This window comes from Hemicordylus capensis, chromosome 3 (genome assembly GCF_027244095.1).
Source record: "Hemicordylus capensis ecotype Gifberg chromosome 3, rHemCap1.1.pri, whole genome shotgun sequence".
NCBI lineage: Eukaryota > Metazoa > Chordata > Lepidosauria > Squamata > Cordylidae > Hemicordylus > Hemicordylus capensis.
The window spans coordinates 325,847,814-325,871,620 of NC_069659.1; the positions used below are offsets into that span (position 1 = coordinate 325,847,814).

Below are 23,807 nucleotides of genomic sequence, written 5' to 3' on the forward strand. Positions count from 1 at the left end.
TACCTGCATCTGATACATGTACTTAAGCAATAGACTCCTTCCCATCCCATTAGTTAATATAATCTGTAATATAATCTGCAGGTTATTAATCTGTTACATAATCTGTGACAAGAAGAGTGGTGAGAAGGAAAATATGTCAAAATGACTTCAGCTTCTTAGTATATGGGTTACCTTCAGTTCCTCAAGGAATTTGTACACAATTTATGAGGGAAATCACTAAACCTCTATCAAAGCTTTGAATTTACAGCATATGCACACTTGTCCTCAAATGATTTGTAATATTTTCGATATAGAATAAGAAAGATGAATGATTCTGAAGCAGCCTACCACAATACCAGTGGTGTTTGATGGGTGATGGCACAAAAGTGCATCTTTATTTGATGCTGTGTTTATCAAACAGCTAACAAAATGCTGAACAATCCTTACATCAGTCAAATGTACCCTACCTTCTATGCTGTTGAAGTGATGGCTCCTCAGTCATCTACATTAAAAGCTCTTTCGTTAAAATCTACTTTTATTTATTTCTTTATTCATGCATGCATTTATTTATTTAACATATTTTTATACTGCCTAAAATTAATATCTCTGGGTGGTTTACAGTAAAAATGGTACAAATTAAAATAGAATTAAAACATTAAAACAATTTGCAATTTGAACACAATGTTAAAACTGTTAAAAATTGTTTAAAAACTCTAAAAAAAACATTTGTTGCTTAGTTTTTGGTTAGTCATTAAATCTCTGCTTTGAATGTCTGGCTCTCAAGTGTTAATATCTTTTTCTTTCAGTAGGCACAGATTAAACTCTGTTCTGACATAATTTTGAGCTTTTATTAATAAATACATCATTCTGTCTTATACAACTTAAATTTCTCACATACAGGCTATAATTTTAGCATGAGGTCACTCTGTTTGCACAATCAGAATTTGTTGTGCAGCTTGACATTTAAACTGGATAAAGAACTGATAGAAATAAGAGACAGCAGTTACATATTTGCTAACAACTATTAAAATGTGCTGAATGTCAAGTGTTCTGAAAATGCTCTCATCAGACCAAAGAGACGTCGTCGTCTTTTTTCTTGGGTCACTGTGCCATTACATAGGCATAATGTGTTCTCCTTTAAAAATTCTTTCAATCCATGTGTTTGTTAAATGGGAAAAAATCTCTTTCAAAATTAAGTTACTTAAAGTGGTGTTTTGGCATTTAATGTATTGGGTTATAAAAATGTTCTACAGAAGATAAAAAATCAATCGTTGCTATGCAACTGGAACAAGATAATTGATAAACATCTTTCAGAATGCTCATTATTATGGTTATTAATTATCTTGAATTTGGGTGTCAGCTAAATGGGAAACATTTTCATCTGCTTCCAATGATGCTTCCAGGGTGTCTCCCCCCCAGTAGGGTGCTGGGTAGGATTTCAGAGTTCTGACCTGCTTCTATTGGCCCGCACTGTTCTTTAAGGGTGATTAATCACCTGGTGTTCCAGTCTGCCATGCTGTGTGTAATAGTTAACAAAGTTGTGGCCCTTTTCCTCTATACTGAGTCTATGTTTTCTTGAGCTGGGGTCTGGGGATAATGTTTTATTTTTGTTTAAAATGTTTTAAATTGTTAGCTGTTTTATTGTTTTAATTTGTTTTAGCTTTTTACTGTTTTATAAGTTGTTTTAATTGTGAACCGCCCTGAGCCATTTCGGAAGGGCGGTATATAAATCAAATAAATAAATAAATAAATAATAAATGATGTCAATACTGTCAGTCAATGTTCTCCACAGTCAAAGATCTTCTGTTGACTTTGTTCTGAGAGTATGCCTGCCATACTACACACTCAGGACCGTTCCCTGACCTGTGTACTCAAAGCAAAACAAACTCTTGTGCCATACTTCAGTAGTGATGATGCACGCTTCCTTGGCTACGTGGAGATAATGGCCAGGCAGGAAGGTCCCCACTGCTCTCATTAAACAAGAAGAAACATGTGCGCGCACACATTTTCCCATACTAAAAAACCTGATTGAGGAGCTCGGATGATGCTCTTAGCTCCCACATCTTCCCTTCTCCTGAACAGATGCCGTGCAATATTGAACACAATATGTCTAGGTCTGTGGCTCTTGGTTCAGCATTTAGCACAGTGAAATGTGTGCGCTGTAGCTGTTACGTATGCATTCCCCTTGTTGCATTCTGGAGCATACTGTATTTGGAATGCCCCTCAGCTGATAACAACTAAAGAAACTTATAACATAGTATAAACCTGCATTTCCGAGGTTTGAGAATATTGCACCCAACATCCACATTATGAGACACACATTTTATAGCTCAAACTAACTTTGTTGACTTTGGCTTATTAAAATATACTAATCAGAATACCGTTCTGACTTAACCATCCCAAACCATGTGATATAGTATGTGATATAGTTTCAGAGCAGGTATTTCATGCGGTTAACTAGACATAGCAATGTTTAAGCTATGTCCAACATACAAGGTAATAGTTGGACGTGGAAAACTCTTCTGCACACGGGTGGAGAGGAGAGGACTTTTCAGTGCCTCCTTCCTTCTGCAAACACTGGTACCTTCTGAAAGGGAGGACAATTGTCATCTTTGCTAAGCGGGGTCTGCCCTGATTGCATTTGAATGGGAGACTACATGTGAGCACTGTAAGATATTCCCCTTAGGGGATGGGGTCGCTCTGGGAAGAGCACCTATATGCTTGCATGAAGAAGGTTCCAAGTTCCCTCCCTGGCAACCCTGAGAGACACTCCTGCCTGCAACCTTGGAGAAGCCGCTGCCAGTCTGTGTAGACAATACTGAACTAGATGGACCAATGGTCTGACTTGGTATATGGCAGCTTCCTGTGTCCCTAAAGTATGTCTCTCCTGCAGTACATATTTTCAGAAGACACAGGCAACTAGAGAGGAAAGTGGAAATGGCCTAAATTAGACACTTCCCTTCATGGATGTGTGGAAGCATTCCTTATTTGCTACTCAGTACTTCAGGCAAAATGAATGCTGAAATATTGTTTTTTGTTTTTTTTAAGATCAGAATTGGATGCTTTATGTTTATACTGAAAAGAGTGCCTTGCCATAATGCGTGGAACAATAGATGTTTATATTTCTTGAAAATATGCATGAAGTTCCCATGATGGCTTGAGAATGTGCCAAAGTGTGAACATCTGATTAAAAAGCTGCAATAATGAGACTGCAATTTTGTGTGGGCTCCAAAAATTCACATAATTCGCCTTTTGAGATCAGTCCAATGAATGGTTTTGAAAGTATGTTGCTTAGGGTTGTGCAATTCGATTCACGAAGAATTGGGGGTGATTAATGGATTTGCACTAAAACTGAATTGCCTCTTACATGAAAGGGCTAATTCGAAGGCAAATCGAATCACCCCTGTTGTGACTTGAGTCACATGATTCGTGTCACAAGCGCCATTTCGTCTCCGTGATTTTCAATTGCTGATTGGTTTTCTGGCGCTGGCTGCAGGGAGGGAGAGGGGAGGTCAAAGGAGAGATTTGCAAAATGTATTTAAGGGGCTGTCTGGAGGCAAAGAAAGCCATTGCTTTTTGTGCCTCAGGAAAGGATCATCAGAGAGAGAGACTGCAGCAGCACTGAGAGGAGGGTAGTGGTGGTGGTGGTTTGGGCCTGCCTGGCCCCCACTGAGTGGAGAAAGAGACAGAGTCTTGTCTGGTTCTTTCTATTTTTTTTTTTATTCTTTTAATTTGCAGTGTCAACAATTGCTTTATCTGTTTTGTTTTGTTTTTTAAATTATTTGTACTACCAGCACCAGTAGCTTTCACTGGGTGCTGTTTGAAATTCTATCTTATTTATTTATTATTTCTCTTTGTAAACCGCCCTGAGCTGTTTTTGGAAGGGCGGTATAGAAATTGAAATAATAATAATAATGATGATGATGAAGAAGAATTCCAAAAGACCTTGAAGAGCACCTCAACACCATAGGGGCCACAGAAATCACCATCAGCCAATTACAAAAAGCAGCTTTACTGGGAACAGCCTATATTCTGCAACGATATCTATAACAACTGATAATAAAATTCAGCCATCCCAGGTCCTTGGGAAGGACTCGATGTCTGGATAAAACAAACCAGTCAATAACACCTGTCTGACTGTGTAAATACATAATAATAATATCTTATTATTCTTGTCTGTAGCGAGCCAAACATGCCAGACAGGTGAGAAACCCTGCCCCCCCCACCTCAATCAGGTTATTAGAACGTAGAGTTCTTTAAATAGGTCCTAGTTTGGGGAAGGAAGGGATTAGGTGGCAGGGCTGTAGGACAGGAGGGGTGGGACAGAGAGAGGCCACAGCAATTCCTTGCCCTTCTTTACCTTCCCTTCACTTAGACCTGCCCCTTTGTTGCTTGGCCCCCTCCAACAGCATCCCTCCCCCAAATAAAGCCTGCTTTGATTCCTCTAGCTTCTGTTGATAGCACTGTGTGTAGCACACAGACCATAAATAGACTATCCCTGAACCCACACTCCCTTAAAGGTGGTACTTCTCTCCCCCCCCCACATCATAGTTAGCGCTTAAATTTTTTTAAACCCCAAGATGTCCAGGACAGTGCGAAGCAGAGCCAGAAGCCGAGTGGCAGGCAGAGGGAGGGGTGATGTTGGTGGTCATGGTGGGTGATGAATCATCCCTGCCGCTGGTGTGGTGGTGTGCAGGCTCTCCTTTCCAGAGGAGCCTGGCCCTGCAGTGCAGCCACTGGTGGTAGCTGAGGGAGAAGTAGTGGGCGGTCCTCCGCTGTCTGGGAAGAAGCTCTTCCTGTGGCAGTGGAGGAGGTGGTGTTTCTGGCTGCTAGCCCAGCCAGATCACTCTCTCCATCCTCCCCAATCCCCATTGGCAGTACGACCCCTGCATCTGAGTCTGAGGAAGAGTAGGAGTAAGTCATTCCGGTTGTTCCTGGGCCTTCTCAGCCCTGAACGGAGGGTGATGGCCGCAGCCCTAGCCCGCAGAATGAACAGGCAGCCCCAGAACCACCACCACCAAAATGGTCCCAGACTGAGAGCACATGGTGTGGAACCACTTTGAGTGTTGCCCTAGTGACCTAACCCATGCTGTCTGCATCCACTGTAAGACAACGTCCTGGCAAGGAGATGTGGCTTGGAAGTGTACAACCTATTCAACCAGGACTGGGTGCTCCTTTCCGAGGCTGTCTTGGCACTTGAGCCATTCTTTGTGGCCACTAACAGTTTGTGTGCTGAGACAGCAACACTGAGCCAGGCTTTGCCCTCTACTCTTCTCTTGGAGAAGATGATGGGTGAGCACCAGACCATGCTAACCACTGAGGAAGCAATTGCCTTGACAGGTTGGTTGAGGCCTGGAGTGGTGGGGCAGTGCCAAATGAGCCAGCGGTTCTGCCTCCATGTTCCACCAGGTGGCTCATAGAGGGGTTCCTTGGTGCCTGCCAGGGAGATGGAGGAGCCCACTAAGCCCTGCAGCCGTGCTAAGCAGTGTGTGCTGCAGTACCTTCAGAAGCCAGTGGCAGGCCGTGAGGTGGAGCTGATCCAGTTTGGGACAACACATCACCAAGTTAGGCTGGACTTGGCGATAGTTGCCAGATGGTTCCTCTTGGGCCCGCCAACCACCGTCCATAGCGAGAGTGTTCTCCACGGCCAGGGGCGGGGTGACATCCCATCCCTCATGCTTGGATGCTGACATGGTGGAACAGCTGGTCTTCGCGAAGCCCTCCTGGGCTATCCCGAGCTGGCCATGGAAGGTGAGTGACTCATGGTCACCGCCACCCACTGCAACACCACTGGCAGCTCACCCCACCCTGGCCAACCCCAAACCCAGATGTGCCACAGTCTGCCCGTTAGTGCTACTGACACACGCACACACGCCACTGCCATGGCCAATGATGAAATAAGGACTGTTGCCCTGACCCATGTGTCAGGCTGTCAGCTGGGGCCCAGCACCAATCTCTGGTCATGGTGTGTTATCCAGATGCAGGCAGGCAGGGATGTACACTTACACTGGAGAAGAAGAGAGGGAAGAAGACTTTCATGGTAAGAGATGAGCTCCATGCCTGGCCTTGAGAGTAACTTGTGCTTCACTCACTGCTGTGGTCTGCTCTTCATTCTGCATTGCATTGCAAGGTATACTCAGTCAAAATGTGGCTGCAGATGTTCTAGTAGCGCTTATGTGGCTATGGTTGCTGGCTGCTAAGGGTGATTCAGTGGCAACTGTTGTAAGGTTCAGTGGCAACATAATTGTGAGTGAGAGAGTAACTTGTGCCAGTGATGTGACTGCAGCGCAGGAACTGTGGCTGGCAGTAGATTCTGGGTCAGTGATTCTTTTTTAGCCATCTTTGGACTGTGTGTTTGGCAAAATGTGATGTTCTGTGTTGGGAGGGACTGTGTGTGCTTTTGTTCTGCAGTGTTGTTTTTCAAGGTAGAGTTGCAAAATGTGCGCACTCTGCTTGTTTCACCCAGAGGGAACAATGGGGAACTCAAATCACCACATTCAATGCAGACATGCACGCATGCCATTGCCATGGCTGACTAGTGCCCTGACCCATGTGTCAGGCTGTCAACCAGGGCCCAGCACCAGTCTGAGGACATGGTGTTATCCAAAAAAGGAAGGCACTGCTGCCTTCCTTCCTTGAGTTGTGGTTTGGTCTGTTTGTGAGATGGTGGTGTGGTGATAAATTGACAGTGGCAGCTCAGCTGTGTTTCTTTGTGTCTTGGTGATTGCTGTGAGATGAGCTCCATGTCTGGCCTTGGACTAACTTGTGCTTTACTGAACTACTCTTTAATCTGCATTCAAGATGTACTCAGTCAGTCAAAATGTGGCTGAAGACAATGCTGTAGTTGAGCTTATGACTTTACTTGCTGGCTGCTAAGGGTGCTGCTGTCTCAAATGCGGACAGAGTCATTATTGTGTGTTAGAGAATGACTTGTGCCAATGATGTGACTGCAGCTCAGGCACTATGGCTGGCAGGGGACCCTGGCTCAGTGATTCTTTTTTGGCTATCTTTGGACTGTATGTGGCAGAATGTGGAGTTCTGTTCTGTGTTGGGAGGGACTGTGTGTGCTTCTGTTCTACAGTATTTTTTTATTTTTTTTAAAGGCAGGAGTTGCAAATGTATGCACTTGCAAAAAATTCATGATTCGCCCATAGGGAACAATGGAGAACTAGAATTGCCCCAGTGTTCCCCGTGGGTAGGTCCTAGGGACACCAAAGTGGGTGGGGTGGGATGCTAGGGTGGGTGCTACCTACCACCCAACCCACAAAAGAAATGGGCAGGTGGGAATTTTTTAAAAAAAAATTAACCTAAACTACAATAGGTTCCTATGGGTTTTTTGGGGAAAGTTTTTTTTTAAAAAAATGTCCACTTGCCCGTTTCATTTGTGGGTTGGGTGGTAGGTGGTACTCATCATGCCATACCACCCAACCCACCTTAATTTCCCAAGGACCTACCTATGGGGAATAATGGGATGATTCGAGTTCCCCATTGTTTCCTATGGGTGAATTTTATATATATATATATATATATATATATATATATATATATATATATATAGCGAATTTCTGATTCAATTTGTCAAGCTGGCCGGCTATGGCTGGCTGGTTCAATAAATCAGGGAGGATTTTTGCAGTTTGATTTGAGGTTGAATCCAATCTCAAAAAACTATTTGTGCACACCTCTAATATTGCTACATGTTCTTCACTTACGTGGGCAGTGAGAAGTTCTATAGAACAGGACATAAGAGAGTATTAGAGATCTAGGGTGTGTAAAGTGGAGCATAGTGGTAGCATGCAAACACTCCCACAGCAGGGTAATCAATCCACTAACTGCTTCAGATTTCCAGAAGAGCCTCTGTACTCCAAAGTGCTTTACCTTCAGCCAGCTCACAGGTTTGAATTCTCCTTGTCTCGGTCTTTCTAAATTCAAGCTAGCTCTGTCTGCACCTCCCTTTAGGGGTGTGCATGAACAGTTCAATGTCAAACTGGTTTGTTTTGAACCAGGGCAGTTCAGCAGCTCAATTGCAAACTAAACTTGGGTTGTTTTGGTCCATGATTGAGCCAAACCAAGCCTTGTTCAGACAGAACGGTTTGGTGTCGAACGGTCGTTATGTGTCTTACCCAGCCAGCACTGCTGCCACTTCCCACCCCCCACCCAGGCACAGCTGATAGCAAAGAATGGGCCGCAAAGCAATGCCTCCTAACAAGCCACCTGTGCAGTGGCACGGTTGCGGCCTCCACACATTCACGGAGACAGAACCGTACCACTGCCATACAGGTGGCTTGCTAGGAAGCATTGCGGCCTGCGCTTTGGTATGGGCTGTGCCACAAGGGGCTAGCAGCAGCACTGGCCAGGTAAGTCACTTAACTACTTCTCTCACTGCCTCCCCGGCCACCCCTTACAGGCCTCCCAGGACCCTCACCCCTTTACTTGTAAAGGGGAATCCTCACCGAATTCACACTTGAACTGCCAAACTGGTTTGGTGATATGGACCAGACCAGCCAGTCGGTTTGACCAAACTGGTTCAGCACCACACAGTTCAGTTCAAATTCACTTCAGATTTGAACCAAACTAGCGCATGCCAGCTGTGAGTGTGAGGCACACCCCTATCCTCCCCAGGCCATCTTTGCTAGGAGGAAAGCCCAGCCAGCCAGCATTTCAATGAAACACTGGCTGGGAATGGATGGGGGAGGGTCTGAATGAACCCTCTCTGGGGCTTTGGCCCCACCTCCTGCACCTGATGCCGGATGCAAGGGGGTGGGGCCAATGCAAGGGGCGGGGCCAGTCAGCCCTGGACGAGATTCCCTTCCCCAGTCAGCAGTTTGTGGAATTGCTGACTTGAGAGCTCCTTTTCCTGCCTCCTCAAATTGTGAATTAAGGAGGCGGGGAAAGGAGCTCTCAGCTAGCAGTTCCATGAACTGCTGACTGGGGCAGAGAAGCTCTGACAGTCCCTGGCATTGGCCCCGCCCCTTTGCACCTACGTCTGGCTGAGGGCTGTGGCTTGGGGTACACATGTACAAAGCGCACACAACTTTAAAGCCTAGGGGGTGTGGAGCCGCTGGAGGACATCATCCTCCGGCCATGTCCAAGCTCCCTACGCCCCTGCATAACACTATCGTTATATAGGTACCAACCAGCAAAAGTCAGTCACTCCTGAAGGTCTCCTGGAAATAATGGAATGGGACTTAAGCTGTAATGCTGGCACATGTATCTTGGGCAACCATTGTATTCACTGTGCATAATTCAGCTCCATTGAGCATAAGACAACTGCTGTCCAAGTAAAAATAAATAGGATCAGGCTTCATGTTTTGACTAACTGAAGTCCTATTGGCTTTATGGTTACCTTTTGCTGGATTGCATTTTCATCGTAAACATGGCATAAATTGAACAGATACTTTTTGACTTTCCTAGATTGAAGCTGATCGAGCAAAGGAACAAGATCGTTACAAAGAAGAGATTCTCAGACTCAAAGAAGAAATGAGAATGGAACTAGATATCGAGAAACAAAAGCATCAGGAATTGATCGCAAAATATCAAAAAGATCAGAATGAGCTGCTATACACAAAGGTTTTAGCTACTAAGCATAAACTGCTTTGAGTGTTGTTGTTTTTTAAGAAGTCGTTTAATTTAATCATGTAGGTCATATGATACAATGGAACGGTTAAGTTGCCCAAGTTCCTTTCAGGTTTTGATGATTTAGGGTTGACATTAATAAACAGTCCCCAAATCAGCAACTCTTGTTGACATGGGCAGGCAGTCCAAGAGTGTTTTAGTCACTGCATGTTGTACAAAATTGGCTTGTTTATACAATCAGGACTCTGAGACCATAATTTCAGACTTGTTATATTCTGTCTACAAAACTGAAGAATTCCAGAGAGTTTCAGGCACACCCCTTTGTGACTATCTTGGGTCATTTACAGATCACGGCGTTCTGTGAGACTGAAAACTCCATGAATCAGAAGCAGCAGCCCGGCTGTTGTATGCACAGTCACTTATCTTCGGCTGGAAATGAAACTAGTCAAGAGCCCCTGATCTTGCCAGGGGTTGTGAGCTGTTTTTCAATTCATGTCACCTTTTGACTTCAACCCTTGATTAACATGTTGACAAAGCAGAGGCTGGCATGAGTTCAAGGGTTGTTTTCCCAGGACAACTGAATGGTGTAAATATGTCCTCTCTCAGAGATCCTATTCCTGCATCTCTCTGTCCTTGAAGTACATCCTGATCATTGGCAAACAGATTTTGCATGCAAGCACAATGGAGCTGTAGTTCAGTGATGGAACACATGCTTGCATGTAGAAGGTCCCAGGTTCAATCAATCCCTAGAATCTCCATGTAGAACTGGGAAAGACCTCTGTCTTGAAACCCTGGAAAGCCACTGCCAATCAATGTAGGCCAGGGCTGCACAAATCTGGTCATCCTGTAGAAGTTGGACTACAACTACCCACATCCCCAGTCACAGTGCCAGTAGTCAGGTATGATGGGAGTTGTAGTCCCACATCTGCAGGAGGGCCAAAGCTGTGATGAACCTATGTTCTGACTCATAAAACAGCTTCCTATGTGTAATGTAAGTAGTCTTTCTGCTTTTCCGTATAAGCCAAGGATTCCTAAACTCAGCTTAATTAAAGAATAAAAATTGTTCTAGTATTCCAAATTTAAATTTAAGGGGGGGAAATGTCATGGGCTGACGTTCTGACTGAATTATTTGACAGAAGTCTTACTGAAATGACAGTGTCCTTTAGAGTACCTTAGTCTAGATGCCAGACAATTTTTATGATGAATCAGTACATTTTTAAAAAAACTTAAAAGCTGAAGATGAGTTACTTTTTACTTAACAGTAACAGTTTCTGTAAGAAATAAAGTGGGGAAGAAGTTCCATGTTCCAAAAGGGATCTGTTTAACAGAGCTATATTTTGCAAACAAGTGAATGTTGGATTGACCTTTCAGCTGCCTGGATTAATATCGAGCGCCACTAATAACCTAAGGATGGAAATGGATGCCCTTCACAAGAAGCTCCATGAAGCTGAGACCAAACTTACAGAAAAAGACAGTGAGAAAGAAAAGGAGCGGCAAAGCCATAATAAGCACATTGCTGAAGTTGAACTCCAGCTAAAGGAGGAACAGAGCAACTGTGATTCAGTGAGAGAAGAACTAAAAAAGAAGTCCTATGAGCTGGAAAAACTGACTGAAGAACAAACACAGTTGATTCAGAATCTGAATCAAGTTCAAGAGGAGGTATGAATGCAGCCAAGGTGAAGGCCTAGTTCACTATTTCATGTCTTTTCAGCCCTTTTCACACAATGCGTTGAATACATGCTGAATGCACATTACACCACATCCATTCCTGCTCCCGCCTCCATGTATTTATTTCATTGTCGGTATAGAACTGTATTGTGTAGGGTTCTCTCAGCATGTAAGGCTCTCTCTTGCTTTTCCAGGGTTCCCAATTCTTCCTGATTGCAGGGAGGCAACACTACTTATATACACTTCTGTACATACTACAGCTTCTATATAGACAGCCAAGTGAATGCATGGAAATCAGTTGTGATGATACCGGTTCAATCCTACTTGTCTCTCGTGTGTCCGGTAGTGATGTGCAAAAAGAGCACTTGAAAAGCATTGATAGCTGAATAACGGCCAAGTCTCCATTACCAAGCATTGTGTTTGAAGAGATGTTAGGATATACATCTTTGTGTAGCCCTTGAGCTGTTGACATTCACACATTCAAGTTATCCAATGCTGCAGCCATCAAATGATGAATCTGCATGTGTGAACTCACCCCTAGAGCACAGATGAATGAATGAATTTATTCTTACATTCAGTGACTAGCAATCAAAAAATAAAATGGAAAATAAAATTAAAGTTAAAAAAAAACAAAAAACAGGACTGGAATAATGTATACACACACACACACACACACACACACACACACACACACACACAGAGAGTTAATCAACTGCTCCCATCTCAGTTTGCATGTTGCAGCACAGAATCTTGCTACTCCAGCTGTAATTGCTGTATACTGGTCTGCCAGAAAGAAGGAAGTATAATACTCTTCTGATCGACCTGACATGTTTTTTTAAAAGTGGTTCAGTCCAGGCAATGCGGATTACCACTACCGTCATCCAGGGGGGTAGCCAAGTTAGTTTGTTACAGCAAAAGCAACCATTTATTATTATTTATGAGCACAAAAATCTCCTAAGTATCGTACAAGAAGGTATGAACAAGGCCCTGTCTGCTGGCTCACAATATAACTGATATGACAGGTTAGGAATGAGACCCATTCTAGGACAGGAAGATCCAACTATAAAGAATAAGATTTTTTTTATCTTAATGTATAAAATGATAAAAAGCTTGCACCTTTGCTATTTTCTGTGAGCCACACATTTCTCTTGTCAGGATGATGACATTCTAATGTCTTGAATCCAGTCATCTCTTTTTTATGCCTTTTGAATGTAGTTTTCAAGCCCAACATAAAGTGATGCACTACGGCACAACATCTGATCTGAAGACACGTTTCAGTAGCTGAAGTCGCTATTTAGAGAGTTGTGACTCTGCAATTAACATAGATATTTTTGACTCCAATATTGTATCCCCCCAGCACCACCAAAACGTTGAAAATTGGAGCCATCTAAGTAGACATGTGCAACTAGAGACTATATAGCTCTAAACGAATTTATTTTAATTGATTGAATTGCAGTGATTTCATTTCTTTCTTAGTGAGGTCTCCTTTCAGATTCAGCACCGATCAGATGAGTTCTTTGAATGACTGAGCTCATAATTTACAGGTGAAACTCGGTAAATTAGAATATCGTGCAAAAGTCCATTAATTTCAGTAATGCAAATTAAAAGGTGAAACTGATATATGAGACAGACGCATTACATGCAAAGCAAGATAAGTCAAGCCTTAATTTGTTGTAATTGTGATGATCATGGCGTACAGCTCATGAAAACCCCAAATCCACAATCCCAGAAAATTAGAATATTACATGGAACCAAGAGGACAAGAATTGTAGAATAGAACAATATCGGACCTCTGAAAAGTATAAGCATGCATATGTATTCAGTACTTGGTTTGGGCCCCTTTTGCAGCAATTACTGCCTCAATGCAGCGTGGCATGGATGCTATCAGCCTGTGGCACTGATGAGGTGTTATGGAAGACCAGGATGCTTCATTAGCGGCCTTCAGCTCTTCTGCATTGTTTGGTCTCATGTCTCTCATCCTTCTCTTGGCAATGCCCCATAGATTCTCTATGGGGTCAGGTCAGGCGAGTTTGCTGGGCAATCAAGCACAGTACACTGTATACTTTTCAGAGGTCCGATATTGTTCTATTCTTCAATCCTTGTCTTATTGGTTCCATGTAATATTCTAATTTTCTGGGATTGTGGATTTGGGGTTTTCATGAGCTGTACGCCATGATCATCACAATTATAACAAATTAAGGCTTGACTTATCTCGCTTTGCATGTAATGCGTCTGTCTCATATATCAGTTTCACCTTTTAATTTGCATTACTGAAATTAATGGACTTTTGCATGATATTCTAATTTTCCGAGTTTCACCTGTAGATCCTTCACTATGTCCTTAGCTATGATGTGTGCTTTAAAAAATTCTTCCTTTATAAAATGCAAAATCATCTCACACCTTTCCTGTCTTTCATGCCCAGTTATTATTGCTGCAGTGAAAGTAGATCACTCTTTTTATTTTATCTAAATTGTTATCTTGCCTCTTCCAAGAGCTTGAGGTAAGTACCAACACTGAAGATATTTCTGGACACCATGATTTCCCAGGGGCAGACTGCACTGCTGTCAATGATTTTTTCGTGTCATGCACTTCTTCCATTGCCATTTGTTGGGGGAAATGCGTAGCTTCCATTCATTTCAATGGGAATGGCACAAGAGAGTTTCCCTGCAGGGCTGTGCACTAAGAAAACTGAGTTTTGTCCCATCAGTAAACCTAAATCCAGTTTGAATATCTAGAATTACTATTAATAGGTAATACTCTGTCATGACTATGTCATATTTAAATTAACAGAACTTTCATGACTAACTTGTCTCTTTGTTTTCAGTGGTGCTTAATCATGACTAATTAACCTGGTTGCTACTCACTGCTTTCCTTGACCATGATAATCTTTTTCTCACCTAACTTTACAGCAATCGTGTTGAGGAAGGAGGCTGAAAATAAAATATATCGGGTCTGGTCTTATTACCTGGGAAATTGTAGTTAAAGGGTTAATTATGATCACCAAGCTGGGTGCACTCCTGCAGAGCATGACAGGAGCACTGATGTTGTACCAGTGATCCTAGTCACACTGCTGCTGTTAACTAGGATTAAACTACAATTGTAAGTGTTGATTGTAGTTTAATCCTAGTTAACTGTGGTGGTATGGTAGGACCACGATCGCCCGTACAGCGCCAGTTTTCACATCACACTCTGCGAACAGGGCCATATTCTCACTTCACCACGTTCATTCATTCATTCATTCGATTTCTATACCGCCCTTCCAAAAATGGCTCAGGGTAGTTTACACAGAAAAATAATAAATAAATAAGATAGATCCCTGTCCCCAAAGGGCTTACAATCTAAAAAGAAACATAAGACAGACACCTGCAACAGCCACTGGAGGGGTACTGTGCTGGGGGTGGATAGGGCCAGTTACTCTCCCCCTGCTAAATAAAGAGAATCACCACGTTAAAAGGTGCCTCTTTGCCAAGTTAGCAGGGGGAGTTGCGTTATATAAACGTTGCGTTATAGAGCAGTTTTTGCCTGTATCCCAAGAACTGCACTGCTAATTTTGAGTTAGCAAGGATTTATGAGGAGGAATTCCCTCAGCAAACCATAGTTTCAATGGCTCTGCTGTTGAAAGCGGGGGCGGGGGGCAGGTTATAACATCCCCTAAGTACATCTCAAGTAGCTCTTTGGATTCTGGCCACAGATTATTTTTCACCACACCTAAGACAACTAAACACAACAGCTGAAACATTAGAACCTGGGTATGTAGCAAATCTGTGAGACGGCTACAGGCCTTCTAGTGCACAGTGTGTCAGCCTGTTCTCTGTGTTCCCTGAGTCCTTAACTTCTCAGATGTAAAGAAAGCACCCAGTATTTATACCTTCTTTTTTCTGTTCGTTTCCTTGACAGTGTCTCATGAAATATGTATTTCTTTATGCTCGCAGAATGCTCTCCTCCAGGACACAGTGCGCAGGGAGTGTGAGGAACGCTATGAGCTCACTGAAGCTTTGACTCAAGCCAGGGAACAAGTCGTGGAGCTGAAAAGACTTGGTGGAAACTTGCCGTTGTCACCGTGTTCTCTCAGTCAGGGCAGCCTAACCTCCTCCACTCGGTTGGTCAACAATCCCGGGCTGAAAAGCCCAAACTGTGGGAGCGGAATAACACCCTCAGGTCTCTGTGGGATTTCAAGAACCACTAAAGCACCAGCTGGCAGTTGGTATAAAAGCAGAGGTGTGGGTTTGCCAGTGTTGTCTGCACCACTGCCCCCAGGTGGAAGAGCATCTTCTTTAAATGAATCCAGGAAGAGGATCGTAGCAGTTATAAGAAGACAACTGAGTCAGCAATGATGCATCAAGGACTGTACTTTCTTATCAAGAACAGCCAGTGGAAGCCACTGGCACAAGTCATTAGGACACCTCGAGATGGGCTTTAGAGGACAAGGACGACCCGATATTACTTTCTGGCAAATAATGCATTTCTAGGAATGAACTTTCTTATATGCACTCAACATTAGATTAAGCTGAAGGGGTTTTTTAAATACACTTCTCAAATGTTTGTTTTATAATGCAATCATGAGTCAGCATTTTTCTCTGTAAATATTAGATCTAGTTCTCATTAAGGTAGTAATCCTGAGTTAGGGTATACCACTTCAGGCTCTAGGTGGGAGCTTATATGATTTGAATGCTTAAAAAAGAAAAAAACTTGCTTCATAGAAAGGTAGATATTGGGGAGAAGCAGTCCAGCCTAGCTTTCCCCCCTGTATGTAGAAAACTAGCATAGCAGAGAGAAAATTAGGCTAGAACGCTGTTCCCTGACATCCAGTTTTCAATTTGAAGGTAATTTTAATGTGGAAGGGAATATTCAGTCATTGGAGCTCCTTGCCTGCAGTCTGAAGTAGAACCATCCAGACACAGCTTTACTACCTCAATGAAAACTAGGCCTTAAATGCAACGTGCATATCTGAGGTAAATTAATTAAAGTACTTCTCTCACACACCCATGGACACATTGACATCACAGTGGTGTTTTCCAATCACATGCCTCAGTTGTAGTTGAAATGTTAATAAAAAGATATAGAATTGTTCTCAAAACCTGTGTCCTACTCTTAATATTGTAATGAGGCTTAGTTGCTATCATACAGTGCATAGACTCTGTGAAGTACCAGCACTGTATTTTCTCATTCCATTGTAGAGACCCACTATATATGCAAATAGGAAAGCAATTCAGAATGAAGGAAGGCGGTAGGCCATTATCATAAAGTATAAGCAAGTTGCTAATACAACAAAGAAACTGCTCATTTTTAGCCTACTTTCCAGTATTTATTTATTTTATTTTTATTTATTTTTGCATTTTTATACCGCCTTTCGTTAAAAGATAGCCCCAAGGCGGTTTACAAAAGTTAAAAACATACAATAAAAACACAATAAAAACATCATGCTAAAAGTATAAAAACATATAAAAACAGGCATACAACAAATAAAAACACCCAGAAGCAGCAGTAAAAACGATTATGTAAAAGCCTGGGTAAAAAGCCAAGTCTTTACAAGCTTTCTAAAAGCCGTGATGGAGTCCGAGGAACGAATGGCCACTGGGAGAGCATTCCAGAGTCTGGGGGCAGCAACAGCGATGGCCCTGTCCCGAGTGCATGACAGCCGGGCCTCTCTCATTGTCAGCACCTGGAGTAGGGCCCCCTCATGTCCTCGTCAAGCGGTCAGGAACCCTTGGTAGCAGGCGGTCCCTCAAATACCCCGGGCCCAAACCGTTTAGGGCTTTAAAGGTCAAAACCAGCACCTTGAATTGGACCCGGAAACGAACCAGTGCAGCTCTTTCAAAATGGGGGTGATGTGCTCCCAACGGGCAGCTCCGGATAAAACCCTAGCTGCCGCGTTTTGCACTAGCTGCAGTTTCCGGTTATTCTTCAAGGGCAGCCCCACGTAGAGCGCGTTACAGTAATCCAGCCGCGACGTGACTAAGGCGTGGGTAACCGTGGCCAGATCTGCCTTCTTGAGAAAGGGATGCAGCTGGCGCACCAGCCGAAGCCGTGCGAAGGCACCCCTGGCCACCGCCTCCACCTGAGCTTCCAAAAGCAGAGCCGGGTCCAGTAGTACCCCCAAGCTGCGTACTTGCTCCTTCAAGGGGAGTGCAACCCCATCCAGAACCGGTAAAATCTCCTCATCCCGATTGGCTCTCCTACTGACCAACCGTACCTCCGTCTTATCCGGATTCAATTTGTTTGTTAGCCCACATCCAACCCATCACGGCCTCCAGCCCCGGTTCAGGACATCCACCACCTCCCTAGGATCAGATGACAAGGAGAGATAGAGCTGAGTGTCATCCGCATATTGCTGACAACTCAGTCCAAATCCCCGGATGACCTCTCCCAGCGGCTTCATGTAGATGTTAAACAGCATGGGGGACAAGACCGAACCCTGTGGGACCCCACAGGCCAACGGCCACGGGGCCGAGCAGTAGCCCCCCAGCACCACCTTCTGGACCCTCCCCGCAAGAAAGGACCGGAACCACTGCAACGCAGTGCCTCCGATTCCCATACTCGAGAGGCGGCCCAGAAGGATACCATGGTCGATGGTATCGAACGCCGCTGAGAGGTCCAGCAGAACCAACAGGGACGCACTGCCCCTGTCTAGTTCCCGGCGTAGGTCATCCACTAGAGCGACCAAGGCAGTCTCAGTCCCATACCCGGGGCGGAAGCCAGATTGAAAAAGGTCCAGATAATCCGTATCATCCAAGACCCTCTGCAGCTGGGATGCCACTACACGCTCTATCACCTTGCCCAAAAAGGGAAGATTAGACACAGGTCTATAGTTGTCCAGGCTGGAGGGATCAAGGGAGGGCTTTTTTAATAGTGGTCTTACCACCGCCTCCTTGAGGCACGATGGCATCCTGCCCTCCCTTAATGAAGCATTAACTATCACCTCCAGCCATCTGCCTGTCCCCTCCCTGGCAGCTTTTATTAGCCATGAAGGGCAAGGGTCAAGAGCACATGAAGTCGGCCGCACACTGCCCAGGATCTTGTCCACATCCTCAGGCCGCACCAACCGAAAATAATCCAACACAACGGGACCAGATGGTACCAAAGGCACGTCTGCCGGAACTGCCAAAACTCTGGAGTCCAGGTCAGCACGGATGCAAGCGACTTTATCTGCAAAGCGACAGGCAAACCGATCACAAAGAGCTGTAGATGACTCCTCCCCCATTGTCCGGGGGGATGTGTGGAGCAAGGTTTTCACCACACGAAACAGCTCTGTTTGTCTGCACTGAGCAGACGCAATGGAGGCGGAGAAAAAGCATTTCTTTGCCGCCCCCACCGCCACGGCATAGTCCCTAAAATGGGCTCTAGCCCGTGTTCGGTCAGATTCGTGACGACTCTTCCTCCAGCGTTGTTCCAGCCGTCCGAGTTGCTTCATCGCCCTAAGCTCCGAGGAAAACCAAGGAGCAAAACGGGCTCCACCAAGCCAGAGAGGGCGTTTGGGGGCAACCGTGTCAACAGCCCGGGCCATCTCTCCATTCCAGAGATCCACCAAGGCCTCGACAGGGTCACCAGCTCTGGACACTGGAAACTCCCCGAGGGCCGTCTGGAATCCAAGCAGATCCATAAGCCTCCGGGGGCGGACCATCTTAATCGGCCCACCACCCCTGCAGAGGGCAGATGGAGCAGCCAAACTAAACCCCACCAGGTGATGATCTGTCCATGACAAGGGAGTTGTCTCAAATTCCCCCACCTCCAGATCATTTATTTCCCGGTCGGCAAAAACCAGATCCAGAGTGTGTCCCGCCACGTGGGTAGGGCCCGATACCAATTGAGACAGGCCCATGGTTGCCATGGAGGCCATGAAATCCTGAGCCGCACCCACTAGGGGGGCCTCAGCGTGAACATTGAAATCCCCCAAAACAATAAGCCTGGGGGGACCCAAGGCCACCTCCGAGACCACCCCCACCAGCTCAGGCAGGGAGACTGAAGTGCAGCGGGGTGGTTGGTACACCAACAGAATCCCCAGCCTATCTCAGAGGCCCACCCTCAAGGACAAACACTCGAAATTCTGAGATTGCCTGACCGGGCACCTGGAAATGGGGAGGGTCTCTCGAAAGATGACTGCAATGCCTCCTCCCCGACCCTCGAGGCGGGGCTGCTGCACGATCTGGAAACCTGGAGGACAAAACTGAGAGAGACCAACCCCGCCCAGCGCATCCAACCAGGTCTCCGTCACACATACCAGGTCAGCACGCTCATCCACAATCAGATCGTGGATGAGAGATGTTTTTGCGTTAACTGACCTGGCATTCAGCAGCAGCACCCTAATCCTCGAGGGAGTGTTCTCAGAGCTCCCTAGGGTCAGAGGGTTGGGAGAAGGGCCGAAAAAAGGAACAGGCCTCAATTGCCTGGACCGTTTTCCCCTGTAACGGCCTGCCCAAATCCCACCGCTATACCTCCCTCTGCCCGCTACCTGTGATATTGCTGCCCCCACTCCAGACCCACTTTTTTGCTCTCCCAGACGCATCTCCCCAGACTAGCCCACCGCGGCTTCTTGGCTTAATTAAAAACAAAACAAAACCAGGCTTGCGTAGTCTCCTGCTGACTTCTTAACTGTGGGAAGATGGATCTTCAGGGCAGAAGGAGAGAGATCTTCTGGGCCTCAGGCAGCTCACCCCACGGCAGAGAGCCACAAGGACGAGAGCCCTTGTGCTCTCGCCAAGAGGCTCGCGCCCTTGGGCTAGCCTGCCCTATATAGCAGCAGCAGCAGCAGCCAAAGCCCCAGCAGCAGCCCAAGGAGATGTTACACACACCTGAGGAAAGGTGGGGCAGAGGCAAAGACAGCAGTCAGTCAGTGCCCCACCCAAGCTGTTCCCCTTTTGTCTTCTTCCCCCATATAGGCTTATGAGATCACCCAGCATTCTCTCTCTGTGTGTCTGTGTGTCCATGTGTCCCCCCCGCCCCATCAACTTCACAACGCCTGGACCAATATGAACCAAATCAGGAACAGTTGTAGGGACACTTCAACGGTGTAGTTTTTGATGATGTCATCCACCCCAATCCAAGATGGCGGACATGTAAACTCTAGAGGCCCAAGAGGGCTAACTTGTGAACCGCTTAACCAATTTGAAGCAAATTTGCTACAGCTGTAGGGACACATAGGGATGCCCAAATGGTGTGGTGTATGATGATGTCATCCACTCCAATTTAAGATGGTGGATGTGTGACTATCTGAGGCACAAGCGGGCTAATTTGTGGACTGTCTAACCAATTTGACCAACTTGGGAACTGTTTGTTTGTTTCTTTACTCGATTTCTATACCGCCCTTCCAAAATGGCTCAGGGACACAGAGAAATAATAAATGAATAAGATGGATTGTGTGTCACTCAGTTGCAGTGAGTGACACACAGGGACACCTCAACAGTGTAGTCTGTGATGATGTCATGCACACTGATTCAAAATGGCGGATGCGTAAACTTTTGAGGTGCAAGTGGGATAACTTGTGAACTGCTTAACCGATTTGAACCAAATTTGCTGCAGCTGTAGGGACACATAGAAACACCGCAATGGCATAGTTTGTGATGATGTCATCTACCCCATCCAAGATGACGGATGCGTGAACGTTTGAGGCACAAGTGGGCTAACCTGTGGACTACCTAACCCATTTGAACCAAATTGGGTACAGTTGCAGTGAGTGACACACAGGGACACCTCAATCGTGTAGTTTGTGATGATTTCATCCACCATGATTCAAGATAATGGACGTGTAAACTTTGAGGCACAAGTAAGCTAACTTGTGGACAGTCTAACCGATTTGAAACAAATTTGCTACAGCTGTAGGGGCACATGAGGAAACCTCAATGCCATAGTTTGTGATGATGTCATCTACCCCAGTTCAAGATGGCGGATGCATAAACTTTTGAGGTGCAAGTGCACTAACTTGAGGACTGTCTAACCGATTTGAACCAAATTCGGAACAGCTGTAGTGAGTGACACACAGGGACACCTCAATGGTGCAGTTTGTAATGATGATATCCACCCTGATCCAAGATGGCGGATACATGTACATTTGAGGCACAAGAAATCTAACTTATGGACCTCGATTTGCACCAAATTTAGTCCAGATGTAGAGACAGTGAAAGGAAAGTAGGCTGATTAGTTCTTACTAGAACAACTTGTTTAAAAATACTAAGTAGAAGTAACCAACAGGCATCAGTTGTATAAAACCAGTGAAGTTGACGGAGATGTGCTAGTTAACGCTTACTGTGGATCAGTTCAAACATCCTGTGCCTGAAAGTTTTTCACACTCGGCTTTTAGTTTGAATTTCCTCCAGAATGGAAGTGTGCAATCACATATTGGCCAAATTTACCCCAAGGTCCCTGCAAGCTATCGGTGAGCACTTCACACACAATTTGGGTTTTTCACTGTGCATTTGAGTGTAGACCGATTTATATCGGGGTGGGGGAAATCCACTTTTTGCATCAGTTTATTGGGGCAACTTCAGACTTGCAGTAAAGCTTTGCAGTAAACCCATGGTAAAGCCTGTTGTCTGGGAAAGCTCCTGCACATTGGGCAGTTCCATCCAATCTACATTCTCAGTATACCAGTATTGTTATGTGGATTGCTCTAAATGGGGATTTGGGAGCAGTGGCAGTAGGTTAGCCATATTCTGGCTTTCCAAATCCAGGTGCCTAATTTACATATTATGTAAATCGGCTTGAAAATATTTTTACATATGCAAATTAGCAGCTGCACTTTCGAGTTGACTTGTATTTGCTCTGGATAGGTACTAACAATAGTTGGGGAAGATATATTTGCCTGACCATTTTCCTTGACATATTAACAGCAGCAATAGAGAGAGAGAAATGCACAGATTTTTAATTAAGGCTGCAGTTCTGTACACACTTATTTGAGAGAAGATCTGATTGAAACCAACAGTGCTTACTTCTAAGTAGGCATGCATTGAACGTAAAGCCAAGAAAGTCCTTAAACATTACAATACACAGCCTGGTAGGCAGGCAGTGACTTGCATCACTTGGACCGGGAAGACCTGAGTTCAAATCCCCATTCCAACATAAAACTCACTGGGTAACTCTGGGCCAGTCATGTATCTCACAGCCTAACCTACCTCACAGGGTTGTTGTGAGGATAAAAATAACCATGTATACTGCTCTAAGCTCCTCGGAGGAAAAGCGGGATAGAAATGTAAAAATAAATAAATAAAACAAAAGCAAATTATCCTCTCAACTGCCCGACAGAGATCCCCTGCTGCTAAAAAGCAAAGGCAACATTCCTCAGGGGATCACTGTACTTGTGAAAGTGAAACCCTCCCAGCAAGCCTTCTGTGCTACCTCTCTTAATCCAAGTCCAGCAGTTGAGCAGAATAGTGACCACACGTTTTGCTCCATAACTCTGCTTCTACAAGTGATGTTTGACTGATTGGTTAAGTGGACCCAGGAATGAGCCCCCTCCACATCACAAGGACTAGCACTTAGCTTTTTTCCCCTAGAAAGAAAGAAAGAAAGAAAAAGCTGAAATCCGCTGAATCCGGGTAGGCTAAGCAATCTGGGTGAGATGCTTAAAATCTGGGTGGGACTCAGAATTCCGGGGGTGGGGGCTGGCAACTCTTCCTCTACGCCAAGAAGCTCCCTCCACTTTTCCACTCACTAGCAAAGTCTCTTTTTGCTTCAGCCTCCACTTCTCTGCTTCTCTGCACATGAATATTACAAATGCACCAACTTCTCAAACTCTGTCTGTTCCATGAAGCATAATTAAAGCATCATATCCAGCCAGAAACTTTGCAAATGGCCATGTCTTCTTTCATGTCAGCAACTATATCCCAAATGGCTACAGGCACTTGCAACATTTGGTGGGGTTTGGTGCATAGTTTGTTTCATAGCAGAAATAACACACTGAAAGAAACCCTTTTTTCCTGGAATGTGTTCCCCATTAGAACATACCTTAATATCCAAAAAGCTCTTTCTGCATGTCTGGTAACATCTAAGTGCTCCGCCCTGCTCTATGGGAGCGCTGGCTTTCACTAACAAGTGCTTATGAGCTCATGCTGGAATGACCCACAAATTGCACCATTTGATTGCATTGTGCTGTGCTAGAAGACTGCAGGATAGAGGAGGCCAGTTTGAAGGAGATAATCTTACCAGTTTGATCCACAGCAGTGGCACCTAGGCATTTTGGAAGCCTGGACCTGAAGGGCTTTGGAGCGCCCGCGCCCCCACAAGGCCTCCCCTGCCACTTTAGGGAGAGCTGGGGTGGGGAGGGGGGTAAAAAAGGAAAGAAAAAGGAACCTGCATTTCACACAACGTTTGTGTCCCACTCTTCTGTCCCCAGGGGCCTCCAGCTGTCTAGGAGGGGCATCTCCAGCAGTCCCCTATCATGCCCCATGCCACCACCCCAATCTTTCCTGGTTTCATTGCCATGTGCGTGGTCGGTGGGGGTGGGGGGGTGAGATCCAAGCGGTCCATGATGTCACGGACTTGCAACTAGGGGTGTGCACGGAACCACGGAGGCGTGGTCCGGCACTGGGAGAAGTGTGTCTTTAAGGGCGGGGGGTAGTACTTACCCTCCCCCCCGCCACTCTTCCCCCTCTGGT

General features: G+C 45.2%; 1 protein-coding gene across 6 annotated transcripts in view; it reads left to right on the top strand.

The window, feature by feature from the left end:
• Positions 1–16,286, top strand: part of LEKR1 (leucine, glutamate and lysine rich 1) — a 107,399-nt gene extending 91,113 nt beyond the window's left edge. For 5 of the 6 annotated variants that reach the window (XM_053313268.1, XM_053313262.1, XM_053313264.1 and 2 more), the window contains 3 exons: positions 9,391–9,546; positions 10,924–11,211; positions 15,153–16,286. In XM_053313268.1, coding sequence (XP_053169243.1) covers positions 9,391–9,546; positions 10,924–11,211; positions 15,153–15,554 — 846 coding nt within the window. In that variant the 3' untranslated portion in view covers positions 15,555–16,286. Of the gene's footprint in view, positions 1–9,390; positions 9,547–10,923; positions 11,229–15,152 lie in introns of all 6 variants that reach the window. The other variant, XM_053313267.1, reaches the window with a different exon arrangement.
• The last annotated feature ends 7,521 nt before the right edge of the window (positions 16,287–23,807 follow it).